The sequence below is a fragment of the Thunnus albacares genome, chromosome 22 (assembly GCF_914725855.1).
Source record: "Thunnus albacares chromosome 22, fThuAlb1.1, whole genome shotgun sequence".
NCBI classification, from domain to species: Eukaryota; Metazoa; Chordata; class Actinopteri; order Scombriformes; family Scombridae; genus Thunnus; species Thunnus albacares.
In genome coordinates this window covers 21,478,463-21,493,443 of record NC_058127.1, presented here as the reverse complement: position 1 = coordinate 21,493,443, position 14,981 = coordinate 21,478,463, and the positions used below count along the sequence as shown (strand labels likewise).

Here is a 14,981-nt window from a genome sequence, read left to right as displayed (position 1 = left end):
TGCTAAAAACACTAATAAAGGCATCTCTTGTTAAACTGCAACAAATATAAAACTTGTACAGTTCTACTGCTTTACACTTGAGTACACGCATTCAGTCTCGGTGTTGTTCCTCTGTCTTCTAGATCTGTTGATCTTGTGCTCCCCTAGAGCTGCATAATGGATGTTTTCTTCATTTTGGTGACCCTGATCATAAAATATAAAACAGAAAACCACAACACTTGAGAGAAATAAAAAGAAATGCTAGGTTTCAAAACATAATTGGACTTAAAAGAGTTGAGTTGTAATAAAATAGTTTATCTAAAAAAAGAAAAAGAACATACCTCTGTATCTGACATGGAAAATCTCTCCTGAGACTCTGAGAAAGATCAAACAGTGAGCTTACTATAATGCCATGTTCAGTGAATACACATTTTCAACTACAAAGAATAGCAGTTATACCTTTACACTGGCTGCTGTTTCTTTTGTAGATCACATACACCGAGAAAGCCAATAAAACAACCAGGATGGTGGTGAATGTCAAAGCTCCACTCAAGAAATACACCAAGACAAGAGAATCCACCTCATCTGCAGAGAGCCAGACACCAGAAGACAGTAGAAAGCTTTTAGCTGTATTATTTTTAGTTTAAATACAGAGTTATGCACTTATTAAAAAAAGGACAACCTTTGTTAGAAAAAGTTACTTACGCTCAAAGTCCAGCTTGGTCCCGTTTCCAAACACTATCTGTCCACATGAGGCGACAGCACAGTAGTAGGTCCCAGCATGAGAAAGATCCAGACTCGTCATTGGCAAGTTGTAGACACAGGTATGTGTTTGTGTTTTGCTGTTCCTCTCACACTGATCATTCCTGCCTCCATGTGTGTAAAAGATTTCTGGTTGAGATTCTTGAGAATTTTTGAACCAGTAAACACTGTGTTCTCCATCATCACAGGTCCCAGTGTGTACTGTACAGTTCAGAGTCACAGAGCCTCTTGGCTGGATGCTCTCAGATGCCGACTGATGGACCAGAGCTTGGATGTTTGAACCTGAATCCTTTACATTGACAATAATGCTCTCTAAAAATTCATACACGTATGAATAGCCACTTATGCAGTAGTAAGTAGCTGAGTCTGAGATGCGCAAATCTGTGATCTTCAAGTGATTTTTACCAGTTTCAGTATCCAGTGTGAAGCGAGGATTGTTCTTCAATTCATCATGAAAAGTGCCATTACTTTCATACTTGTAGTAGGTAGAGATAACTCTTGGTTTCTGTCCTAGAGTTTGCTTATACCAGTAAAACCTTGCTGCAACATCACCTTCATAGAAACATTGCAAAGTCAAATTGTCCCCAGTATTAACAGATAAAAAACCTCTGTCTTGACGAACAGATGAGGAGAATTTCAGATCAGTCATCTGAGCTGAAGTAAAATGAAAGACAAAGAAAATTCACATTATAAACACATAATTAATAGAGGAGTGACCATACATTTTAAAAAACACAAACTGGATTCATAAAAACACAACTCACCCATTTTCTGTCCCAAGAACAGACATGTCAGAAAGATAACAAACACTGGAGATCTCATCGTGTTCATATAGTCGGGCTAAATGAAAAGAAACTTGATCTTTTCTTCACTCTTAAGAGACAAGACTGCGTTTGATTGGCCAACCAGAAGTGACTGTATGTCCTGTTTAGGAAACTTGATCACATGTTCACTGTCAATTGTACTGTCACATTTGGTTCTTGAGAAGAGTCACTTGGTAAGAGGTATATGAAGAACATAATGGCTCCTTAACTTACCATTAGATATAAAATCACTAAAATATAAATTAGCACAGACATCCTCACTCATATAATACTGATCTCACTAATGGACCATATTCACTCAACATATTTGGTTTCTTTAAAAATAGAGAAAAGGCTAAAAGAGCATGAAGATATGGATAAAAGGCTTTTGGTGCTTGGAAATGCTCGTTATCCAATAGGTGGCTTTCTACCAGTAAGCATGGTAGAAAGATCAACCAGAATTAAAATCTTAAGGCTTATTACCTTAACGTTCTGAGTAATCAACACCCAGTTTCCTTAAAAAATGTATCAATCTCAAGGCAAATATGTTGTACCAGACCTCCTGGCCTCTGCAATGTCTTTTTGAACACCTTTGTTTTCTCTTACCTGTAGCAAATGTCAAGTCGTCCTGCTAGACCTCTCTGAAAATGATCTGAGGCTCCCTTACTTGGAAACCATAGACCAACATAAAACTGTTGTAATTTTACTGCTTTCATACAACACATTGGGCCTCATTCACTAATATGTGCATAGAAATGTTCTTACGTTTGCACTCAAAATTACCATTGGATTCATGACTTGTGCACCAGCCAATTTGTTCTTACCACCGTGCGCATGTTAGTGAATCAGAATCATTCGAAATTGACAGGCACGTGCCGGCTATCTGTTATTAGTCTGATGCCCACTAAAGTGTGATCACATTTTGGTAAATTAAATTGTTTGATTTTAGTGTTTGAAAGAGGATATGTATTTTATTTTTGTACTGTTTTTCCTTTTTTAAAAAAAAAAAAAAAAAAGCATAATCTAGTTTAAATCCGAATAATTGGTCTGCTATAGCAGTTTTCTGACAATAGGTGGCAGTGTGAGACCGTGGCTTGCCACAGTGACTGTAATAAGGCGCATGCGCTGCTGTCTTCTCCTCACAACTGTGGACAATTCAACAGCGACAAGCCACGTCTCTCTGTCTCACGTTTCTGTCCTGTATTTCAGGCCAGGTGCTGCAGGCCAGGAGCTGTAACATTAGCATACTACCGCACCGCCATGTCTCTATATAAGGAAAGCTCTGTTGGAGCAATGCAGCTGTCAATCATTACAAAGAAGGATATGATGGTAAAAATATAGAAAAACTTTGCTGCTAGTGAAATTCAAACAATAGTTTCAGAAGTAGATTTGGCTGGTAAACATGTCATTGATACAATCGTTTGGAGCCTGATTGTGAATCCTGTATACAGCCTGCATACCTGTTGCACCACTACCACTCAGCACGTCTGTAACAAAATAAAAAGTTGGTTAATGTGTAGATCTGTGGAATTAATCTAAATAAATCTCTACTGCTGCACCAGGTGTGCATTGTATTTCATCTCTCACCACAACAGGCCGTGATGCAGTGAAGATGCAGAGCATCCCTCCCTGTGCCACTACTGATCTGTCAGGCTGTGAGGACACTGAACAGGCTGCTGGTTAACAAGCTGCATATATCACGGCCAAATCTGATGGAGGAAATTAATCGCTGTCACATTCAATATATAAGCTATTGTCATCTAACATGACAGTTTTAATCTATTTATAATTTCATTCCATTTGTGATGATGATTTATAGATTACAATGTCTTAGCTATTAATTTTACAATCAGTAAATAAGTTGTGTATTATTGGTAATTTCACAATTTTAAATGTTGTATATTTAGGCCCAATCATTTTTTTAAATAACTGAGGTTCTAATATGTATAATATATATGTTAATAATAATGTATACGCACTGTTTATGAATGAGGCCCATTGTTTGAAACTAACCCCCCGTGATTGGTTTATGTTTTTTTTTTTATCATAACATGCAAGAATGACTCATCCTTTTATGTCACTTTACATTTTCTCATCACATTGGCAGATAACATTTGTGGTTTGTGGGTTCACACACATGTACGTGTACGTGCACATGCTGATGTTCAAAGTGTCACAGAAACTTGTCATATAGCATCACTGAATTTCTTCTTCTTCACAGACAGCACTGTGTTTGATTGGCCAATCAGAAGTGACACCTAATGTCTTACTTTGGAAACATGATCACATGTTCAGAGCCAGTTATAGTATTAAGAGAGGATTTACAAGGTCAGGAGTATATGAGCAACTTAATGACTCTTCAACTTTGTCAGCAATGGCATTAGCTTTAAAATGACCAAAGCATACAGTACCAGTCAAACGTTTGGACACATTATCTCATTCAAGGGAATGGGAAGGTGTGTCCAAATTTTTGACTGGTACTGTATATGACCACAAACATCCTCATTAGTGTAACACTATTCTCATCTCATTCTTTTGGTTCATTTTGTCTTTCTGATAAGGTACAGAAACTGGGAGGTGAGCCTCATCTCTTCTCAGCTCATGACACCACCTCATGAAACACCAGAGGAATATCTCTATTAAACATAGTGAGTATGGTACATGACTCAAAGGCAGAATGTTTTGCTTATATATCATCCACATTTATTACTACTTCACAGAATTCATGCAAGTTATTACACTTCTTTAAAAAAAAATTCAAGTTAAAGTTAAAAAGATAACATTCTTACTTTTTATTTATTAAGAGTTTAACACTCAAAACTCAGCTAATCTGCTTCACCAGGACTGTGTGGGTGTGGTTTGCACAGATGTGATTGACAGTGGCTTAGCAAAATAACCCAACAACCCAACAACTGACGCCAGATTCTGATTCAAATTTAGCAAAAGTCTGATTGGGACAGAAATACGTGACATCACCTTATTTCCACCAAGCCCCGCCCACATTAAACTACTGAGCGGAGCGCAGACGAAACAGCTCAAACAGATATCTCTCAAGTGAAATAGGCAAAACTTTTGGCAGAAAACATTCTTGAAATGTTCATATAGGGTCCCATTGCTCATAGTGGGAAGCTGATTGGCAAAATATGTTATGTTAAGTGCTGATACCATTGTATGTACAATCCCTTGAGATTTGATGTTTTGTCTTCTAAAATCCAGTAGATGATTCGAAAAACTTCCAACTTTGTTGACCCAGTGAGACGATATTAAAGCTCTGTTTGCCTTAAAGTTACATATGAGATATCTGCTCTGTAGTACTGTACCCGCTCTCTGTCCCTCATATGTTTCCCTTTTACTGTCTTTTCCATTCTGTGTTGATTTGTTTCAACTTCAACCTTTTTCTGTCCCAGTGAAAAAAGTTATAAATAGCATAATTTAACATTCACAACAGTAAATCCAGCCTGTCACATAATTTTGCTTGAGGTCAGCCAATGTGCATTCATGCAGTTCTGTCTCACATACACTTGTTCTGAAGCCCATCTTGTAAAAATGTCCTTAGCTTGCTGATTTGCTAAAATTTGACTTGGGTTGTGGATAGAACATTAAAAACTTTTTAATTTGACATAAATATATTATTACTTCAATCCAACACCAACATACATTCTCAAATAACTGGTTGAATCAACTCATCTCTGGGAATTATGGCTGCTCCATTCTATGGTCACAAGAAAAATATACTGATAACATGATCTCAATCTCTTATGAGTTTGTTAGATGCACTAATAAAGGCATATCTTATTACACTGCAACAAATATAAAACATGTACAGTTCTACTGCTTTACACTTGAGTATACGCATTCAGCCTTGGTGTTGTTCCTCTGTCTTCTAGATCTGTTGATCTTGTGCTCCTTTAAAGCTGCGTAATGGATGTTTTCTTCATTTTGGTGACCCTGATCATAAAATATAGTAAATCACAGTATTTGATAAAAATAGAAACAGATCCCAGAAAATAATTGTGCTTAAAATGTTTGAATGGTATTACAATAGTTTATCTAAAAAAAGAAAAAGAACATACCTCTGCATTTGATGTGGAGGGAGCTGAAAATCTCACCTGAGACTCTGAGAAAGAACAGTGAGCTTACTATAATGCCATGTTCAATGAATACACATTGTCAACTACAAAGAATAGCAGTTATCATACCTTTACACTGGCAGCTGTTTCTTTTGTTGATCACATACAAAGCCAGTAAAACAACCAGGATGGTGGTGAATGTCAAAGCTCCACTTAACAAATACACAAGAGAATCCACCTCATCTGCAGAGAGCCAGACACCAGAAGACAGTAGAAAGCTTTTAGCTGTGTTATTTTTAGTTTAAATGCGAGTTATACACTTATAAAAAAGGACAACCAGTGTTAGAAAAAGTTACTTACTGCCAACGTCCAGCTTGGTCCCGTTTCCAAACAGTATCTGTCCACATGAGGCAACAGCACAGTAGTAGGTCCCAGCATGAGAAAGATTCAGACTCTTCATTGGCAAGTTGTAGACACAGGTGTGTGTTTGTGTGTTGCTGTTCCTCTCACACTGATCATTCCTGCCTCCATGTGTGTAAATGATTCCTGGTTGAGATTCTTCAGAGTTTTTGAACCAGTAAACACTGTGATTTCCATCATTACATGTCCCAGTGTGTACTGTACAGTTCAGAGTCACAGAGCTCTCAGATGCCGACTGATGGACCAAAGCTTGGATGTTCAAACCTGAACCCTTTACATTGACAATAGTTCCTTCTGCAAATTCAAACTTGGATGAGTAGCTGCTTGCGCAGTAGTAAGTAGCTGAGTCTGAGATGCGCAAATTTGTGATCTTCAAGTGATTTTTACCAGTTTCAGTATCCAGTGTGAAACGTGGATTGTTCTTCAATTCATCATGAAAAGTGCCATTACTTTCATACTTGTAGTAGGTAGAGATGATTCTTGGTTTCTGTCCCAGAGTTTGCTTATACCAGTAAAGCCTTGCAACAACACCGTCATAGAAACATTGCAAAGTCAAGTTGTCCCCAGTATTAACAGATACAAAACTTCTCTCTTGACGAACAGATGAGGAGAATTTCACATCAGTCATCTGAGCTGAAGTAAAATGAAAGACAAAGAAAATTCACATTATAAACACATAATTAAAGGAGGAATAACTGCACATTTTAAAAGATACAAACTGGACTCATAAAAACACAACTCACCCATTTTCTGTCCCAATAACAGACATGTCAGAAAGAAAACAAACTCTGGAGATCTCATCGTGTTCAAATAGTCGGGCAGACTGAAAAGAATCTTGATCTTTTCTTCACTCTTAAGAGACAAGACTGTGTTTGATTGGTCAACCAGAAGTGACACTATGTGTCCTATTTAGGAAACATGATCACATGTTCACTGTCACCTTTAGTTTCAAGTTTGTTTCTTGAGACACGGTGAGAGCTAAATGAACTACATACAGTACAGATTCCTCATCTCTACATTAGCTTTAAAATCACTGAAATTTATGACCACATAGTACACATGTATTCATACTGATCTAACTGACAGGACTTTATAGGTTTGTTTAATATTTGGTTTGGTAAAATTAGTTTATTATCCATAGTCTGCTTGGTTTCAGTCATAAGGAGATAATATATTGATTAATTAACCATTGTTTGGTTTCAAGGTAATGTAACATTAATAAAAACATATAGTGGAGTTCAGCCATGCTCAGCCTCTGGCAGTGAACTGATCTTTATTAGGAAGACGTGATTATTAATAACTACCTTAAGATGCCAGACATAGATATCAATAAACAAGTAATTAATAATTACTATTACTAATAATACTATTACTAATATTTTGAGCAGTTTCTTCATACTTGACAATATTCTTGCCGCGCTGTAGACCAGGGAACACATGACTGTCATCTGTACTGCTGCAAAAAGACAGATTTGGACAATAAATTAAAGGTCAAATGTACATAGAAAATAATTGAATACATTTCCCCCCTAATTATACTTGGATATGATTTTTGACTGCAAAAAAGGAAGACTTTAGCGACTTCAGTAGAAATTGATCTCACTGTGCGTTGTCTCTTGAGTAAGTCAGACGTTGTTTCTATATATAAAACTTGTCATTCTTGAAGGTGGCATTCTCTCAATGCCACCTTCGCCGGGATTGTCAGAAGAATTCTGAATGCAATCTCACTGTTGGAAATGTTTATCTGATGCTTGAGGAAACGGAGGGTTTGATGTGCTGTAGTTGTTCCCTTTGGAGTGATCTCTCTGAGTATCCTCAGCTCTTGGAACAGGTCCTGTAGGTTTATGTATGGAGATTCAGATGTGCTCAGCGAGTTACTGAGTCAGTGCCTTTGGAGATCAGTATCCTCCATTTCACACATTTCATCAGATTAAAAAGTAATCCAAACATTTTGTCCAACTCTTGCATTTGTGAAAAATTTGTTCAGAGAGCAGTATGAGCCTGATTAGCTAGTCCGTTACATAGACTTGCTCTGTATGCAGGTCTCTTTATGTGACATTTATTTTCACTGGACAGATAGAAAATTTGCTTTGAAGTATGTTTGGTTAAAAACTAACTGTATTGTGAGGCCATAAAAGGTGCAAGGCCCTGTACAGTCACACCATTTGCACACCGCTTGACGTCTATGACCATTTCTATGGTCTGGGCTGTGGACCAGGACCTTGTGGCCTGGATTACAGACTACCTCACCAACAGACCGCAGTATGAAAGGCTGCAAGGCTGCTTGTCAGACATGGTGACGAGCAACACTGGCGCACCCCAAGGAACTACTGTCACCATTTTTGTTCACCCTCTACACCTCTGACTTATGCTTTGACAGCAGACACCCTCAGCTCAACACTGGGAAAACCAAGGAGCTGGTGGTGGACTTCCGGCACAGAAAGAACCCCTGTCGTCATAAGTCGGGGATGGAGATGGTGGACACCTACAAGTTCCTAGGGGTGCAACTCACCAACAAACTAGAGGGCCTGTAGAGGGCTCAGTGTTGACAGAGCAGGCTGTTCTTTCTGAGGAGGCTCAGGTCCTTCAATGTGTGCACTAGGCTGCTACGGATGTTCTACTGGTCTGTAGTGGCCAGTGTTATCTTCTTTGCTGTGGTGTGCTGGGGTGGTGGCAAAGGGACTTGTGGTGCCAACAAACTGGGCAAGCTGGTGAGGAAGGCCAGCTCTGTGGTGGGGATGGAACTGGACAGTGTGGAGGCAGTAACAGAGAGGAGGATGAGAAGGAAGCTGAAAACTACCATGGACCACCACTCTCATCCTCTCTATGTTGAGCTGAGGCAGCTCAGGAGCACGTTCAGCCACAGATTCATCCAGCCACGTGCCTCTAAGTGCTTAGGGGGCTCTTTGTGCCATCAGTCATCAGACTCCACAACAGCACAGCACCCAGTATCTCCTACCTCCACTGATTGAGACTCAAAACCATACACCACTCACAGTTAAACTGTCACATGTTGCATGTGTTCAACCTGAAACCAAAGCAATCTGTATGAATAGATACCACGATGGTGAGGTTGAACAGGATTTTGTCTTATAAATCACCCTCATCAGGACAGTTTAATCTTGTAAGTAGAATCTGTTGTAGATCTTATTTTCATTGACTCGTGTTAAGTTGAATTTAAATTGGATCTCTTTTTTTTTATCACATTTGATTATAAAATCTAGGATTTTTTTTTTTTTTACATCATTCTGGTTGAAATATACTTTTAAATATCTGCTTTTATTTGCTTTTACTTTGTTGTTCTGTCTTTTGCTATCAGTTATATTTTAAGTAGTATTTCAAGTGGACAGCAGTATTGCAGTTTCCATACATGTTACCTGAAATGGACTGCACAATTATGGGATGTTGAGGGGGTCTTTATCTTAAGGAGCATGTATGTGAGAGTACAAAGACTTCTACATCCTGCTGAAAACCACAAAGCCTAAAAGAGATACAAAGCAAAAAAGATTAGAGATAAGGGTCAACAGGTCTCAGAGTGACTGGAATTCAGACAGACTTTACTGTAACCACATTATTAGTAGAATGAAGTTGTAGGGCCTCATGTTTTCAGAAAGAACGCCAGTTGTTTGGATATCTTGGCCTTTCCCAGGTGCTGTCTGAGCTCATCAGTCAGATCAAAAAACTTGGACATAAAGTCAGTTGAAAATCTCTGTGTGCCATTTTACTTTGAAACCAAAATGATGAGTGCAAACAGCTTATAATAAATAAATATGATCAAAAACAGAAAGACAAAATGACCAACTAAAGTTGTATTTGACAAAAACATTATATTAGTGTCGCTTGTAGCTCAACTGGTAGAAGCTGGTGACAGGTGCTCCTTAAGACACTGAAATCCAAGTTGCTCGCAATGTACATGTATGGGAAAATCTAAGGTGTGCTTGAAAAAAGTGTCTGCCAGATGACTGTAATATATTGTACTGCAGTCAATGGGCCAAATGTTACAATACATTGGCTATTAAAAAACAACAGCATGAGAATTTTAAATTACATTTTTACTAATTTGTTGAGATTTTGACCTTTGTCACTGTGTGGTAAGAGCCTTTTTCTACTTCTTTGGAAACAAAATATGGTTCCAGTTGTACTTGGGTTCTGACATTAGTTAACATTCAGTAAATATTTGTAATGGTTAACATTTTTACTAGATTCCTCCATCACTGAGCCACTCAGCTTTTACATTTTATGAACATTCATTCAGTTTAAATTTGCACCCTAAACAATTTTCAGCAACCACAACAGCAGTTGTATTAGAAGAGAGCTGTCATCAATTGTTAAGACTACTTTGTCTTTTTTCTTTTTGTCCATCCAGCACAGTGGGGAGAATGTGTGTCGGTATCTGCACCTGGCCAGGGACGAGTGAGATCAGCCATATGCTTTATCCAGTACACAAAGCACCACGAGCCAGAGGTACCACTATCAGAGCTTAAACATAACGCAAACATTGTCTCAAGTGTTCCATGGTTAGATTTATTTCATCATTACTGACACAAAACGTTCATGAAACATTACAATGCAGTTAATCAGGTTAAAACTCATTGAAGATAAAACACAAATAATACCATTTTTTTCCCGTCATGTTCCTCATAACCAAACAGTAGCTTGTTGTACAGCATAAATGAATCTGGCCTTCTAAATGTACTTTTGTAATAGCAAAAAGAATATGATTTTTCATAATATATATAACATATGAATATGATTCGAGATACATGTTTTTTTTAAGAAAAGAGCAGACATCCTGTAGATAAACTTTAAAGCACACTGACAAGCAACAAAGAGACTAGAGAGTCCTGAATGTGCAAATTACTAAACCCTACCAAAATACAGAGAATCTCATCTTTTGACTGCAGATCACGAGGCACTCCTTTATGTAGACCTTTATCTAAGACTACAATACACAATAAACAAGATTCTAAGAAACCTTATTCACAAGTCCTACATCTTTACACTGGAGTACACACATTCATTCTTGGAGTTGTTCCTCACTCCTCTTGATCTGTTTGCCACATTTGCATTTAAAGCAGCATAATGGAGGTTGTCTGAGTCTTGGTTATCCTGCTAACAAAATATATAAAAGTAAATCACACTGCAATTAAAACAATGTCCACAACACAATTAATTGTTGTGCTATAAAAAAGTGGTTAAATAGCAATTCAACAGTTAATCAAAACTGCATTCACCTCTGCATCTGCTGTGGACGGAGCTGCAAATCCATTATGAGGCTCTGATTGTGAAAAAGAAAATGTTCTTTTATTCAAAAGCCAAATTCAGTGAATACAAGCTGTTAACAAGCAGAATCATTTGCCTGTACCTGACTGGCAGCTGTTTCTCTTCTTCATCTTGTACACTGACAAAGCCAATAAAACACTGAGGATGGTGGTGAACGCCAAAGCTCCACTCAAGAAATACACCAAGACAAGACAAGAGTCCGCACCATCTACCGAGAGCCAGATATCAGAAACAGAGCTTTCAGCATGTTTTTATCTTAAGCTTGATGAGGGAGTAAGACTGTATCAAAAGGGACAACGTCTCCTAAAAAGTTACTTACGCTCAAAGTCCAGCTTGGTCCTGTCTCCAAACAGTATCTGTCCACATGAGGCGACAGCACAGTAGTAGGTCCCAGCATGAGAAAGATTCAGACTCTTCATTGGCAAGTTGTAGACACAGGTGTGTGTTTGTGTGTTGCTGTTCCTCTCACACTGATCATTCCTGCCTCCATGTGTGTAAATGATTCCTGGATGAGATTCTTGAGAGTTTTTGAACCAGTAAACACTATGTTCTCCATCAACACAGGTCCCAGTGTGTACTGTACAGTTCAGAGTCACAGAGCCTCCTGGCCGGATGCTCTCAGATGCCGACTGATGGACCAAAGCTTGGATGTTCAAACCTGAACCCTTTACACTGAGAGTAGTGCCCTCCAAAAATTCTAACTTGTTTAAATAGCTACTAACGCAGTAGTAAGTAGCTGAGTCTGAAATGTGCAAATCTGTGATCCTCAAGTTATTTTTACCATTTTCAGTATCCAGTTTGAAGCGAGGATTGTTCTTGAATTCATCATGAAACGTGCTGATTACCTCATATTTTTGGAAGGTGGAGATGAGCCTTGGTTTCTGTCCCAGAGTTTGTTTATACCAGTAAAGCTTTGCAACAACATCTTCACAGAAACACTGCAAAGTCGTCTCATCACCAACATTAGCTGATATAAAACCACTGTCTTGATGAACAGAGGAGGAGAATTTCAGATGAGTCACCTGAGCTGAAGTGAAATAAGAGACAAAAAAAGTATTGAATGTGATAGAATTCAACGTAATCAGTAAATATTTGAAAACTAACAACTCTAACAGATAAAAGTTGGAATCACAAACACGTAACTCACCCATTTTCCCCAAGAACAGACATGTGAGATAGAAAGCAAACACTGGAGATGTCATCGTGTTCAACTTGCCGTATGAAATGAAAAGATCATTTACTTTTCTCCACTCCTCATAGACAAGACTGCGTTTGATTGGCCAATCTGAAGTGACACTGTATAGGAAACATGATCACGTGTTCACTGCCACATGTGCTTGTTTTTTGAGAAGATTCACATGGTGAGAGACATATGAAGAACATAAAGGCTCGTCTTTGATTTGATTTGAAATCACTGAAAAATAAACAACCAAGAAATATCCAATATAAACACAGCAGTAATAAGACACAGCGGAGTCCATTTATGCTCAATATTTGATAATAAACAGGTAACAAAAACTAATTTGAGCAATTCATCCATACTTGATACATTGTTAAAGCTGTAATCTGGAGAATCAACACTGCACTCTGTGCTGTATTTAAGAGACATTTTTCTACAATATACATACTAGATATGATTGGCTGCGTGATTAATGAAAATAAGATAACAATGTTGATTTAGGCTCTATGCAATCTCATTTTTATGAGACAATGATTCGGCTGTGTCTGCATTAGTGTGGAGATCCAGTACATCATGAGAGAGGCAGAGAGCAAGAAAATGCATTAGTGTGGAGATCCAGTACATCATGAGAGAGGCAGAGAGCAGAAAAATGTTGCTCTCTGAGTCACTGAAACCGAGAAATGGTGAGGAAGGAAAAATAGATGTGTCCCCCCTGGTTGTGACAATAATAATGTGATGTGGAACTGGATTCACAGATGATGATGACAGTCAAAAGCACCTACGTTACAACCACTGGAAATGTCACAAAACATCCAGGAAAACTTCAGCTGAAAATTCTCTTTAAACAACCGCTTAAACAATCATAGCTGGAGCCTTAAAAAGACTACAGAGGCTCTGACTTATTACCTAATGTGAGCTAAAGATATGATTCTGGTCAACACTACAAAAAAAATAAAGTATTTGCAAAAAATTACTACTCAGTGCTACCTGCCGTAACTTTACACTACTTGAAGAAGAAATGCGAAAACAGCAGTTTATGATCAAGCTGAAGTATGGAACAAAATGTGAGACTGACAGTTTGTTTTTGTTAGCAATGTCTTTATCATGAACTGTCTGAATCTACTAAAAGGTGAGGCAATACTTAAACTTTTTATTGTTTAATTATTTTTCCCAGTGTTCTGTATCTGTTTCAAGACATTATTGTATTCCTCAGTTTAATTAAAGTTTCTGTATGTAGGAATCAGAAATTCCTTCTCATTAGTGACATCTGTGGACGTTTAATGAGATTCAGTCAACATCCTGGCTGCAGGCTACTAGGCCATCTTCAAGGTCAGACAAGGACAAATAATTTATATAAATGAAATAGTCTTACAACACATCACTATATGATTTTGATAATTAAACCTGGTTAAACAATGTGAAACCTGAGGGTTGCTATTCTAAGTCTAACAGCTGCAACAAAGCACTGTTGAGTCTGACAGGAGTGTGTTTGGTTATTAGTAATAATTCATAATTATCAGAGATAAGTATAAAAATGAAAATCAAGAAATTATTCATATTAATTAATAATACTTGGCACCAACTGTTAGAGAGCCTCATACGAGGACACCAACTTTTGGATCTGCGAAGAGCACGGCTGGTTATTACAAATAATGAATAATAAGCAGAGATAATTGTTCATTATAAAAATTCATAAAATTATTAATATGAATTAATAATTACGAGGCACTATCTGGGACCAATAACCAAACAATAAGGTAGTCTCATAAAAGAGTTCACCTAGAATGTTAATATTTGAGGGATATCAACATTCACAGGTGAAAAAAGAAGGTTTGAATTCGAGCTCTGACTCTCTCAATCAGCTATTTCTCACAATATATAAACACAGTAAGGACAAAAGGCTTGTCTTTAAAGATATAAAAGTGTTTATTAAACAATAGCAGAGTTGACAAAGTAAGCAGATGACTTGATCAATAAATCACTATCTTAAAATCTAATTCTACATAAGCAAACATACATCTATGTACAGAGAAAACGAGAGCGGGAGCATGTGTATTTGTGTGTGTGTGTGGCAAGATGGCGACGTGATGATGTGGTGTGTGAGTTCAGATGGCGGACATGACTATGGGAGGAAGTCACATCACGCGAGAACCAAATGGTGGAAGTGACCACAGTGTTTTGGTTAGAACAATAGCAAGATGGCACCGCCTACAAGTTGGTGTCTCTAAACTCACCCACTTCTGTGTAAAAGACACTTATCTGATGGTAGATAATGAGGGGCAGAGCAGCGCTGTGTCCCACGCTATCTGATAGTCAGATGTGTAAGAAGATGTGTGTGCGTATATATGTGTGCGTGCGTGTGTTAGTAACACGAGAAGGAAGAAAAGCAACCGTTGGGGGGGGAGGGGGAGCGGTTTCTTTTTCCACAGAGAGCATGTGTACAGACGGCAGTCTGTAATGCACATTGTTTGATTTCTGATCGAC

The 14,981-nt window shown here is 38.0% G+C and overlaps 1 protein-coding gene across 1 annotated transcript; it reads right to left on the bottom strand.

The window, feature by feature from the left end:
• Nucleotides 1-5,372: 5,372 nt before the first annotated feature.
• Nucleotides 5,373-6,846, bottom strand: LOC122973270. The gene is made up of 5 exons (XM_044340674.1): nucleotides 6,778-6,846; nucleotides 5,975-6,667; nucleotides 5,744-5,857; nucleotides 5,618-5,661; nucleotides 5,373-5,492 (listed from the first exon to the last, which is right to left on the bottom strand). The coding sequence occupies exons 1-5, from the start codon at nucleotides 6,833-6,835 to the stop codon at nucleotides 5,373-5,375; spliced, it is 1,029 nt and encodes a 342-aa protein (XP_044196609.1). The 5' UTR covers nucleotides 6,836-6,846.
• Between the last annotated feature and the right edge of the window lie 8,135 nt (nucleotides 6,847-14,981).

Coding starts and splice junctions, on each gene's coding strand:
- LOC122973270 (XM_044340674.1), bottom strand. CDS start 6,835: ATGAGATCTCCAGAGTTTGTTTTCTTTCTGACATGTCTGTTATTGGGA. Junction 6,668..6,777: donor GTTATTGGGACAGAAAATGG/GTGAGTTGTGTT, acceptor ATTTTACTTCAG/CTCAGATGACTGATGTGAAA. Junction 5,858..5,974: donor GACCAAGCTGGACGTTGGCA/GTAAGTAACTTT, acceptor GGCTCTCTGCAG/ATGAGGTGGATTCTCTTGTG.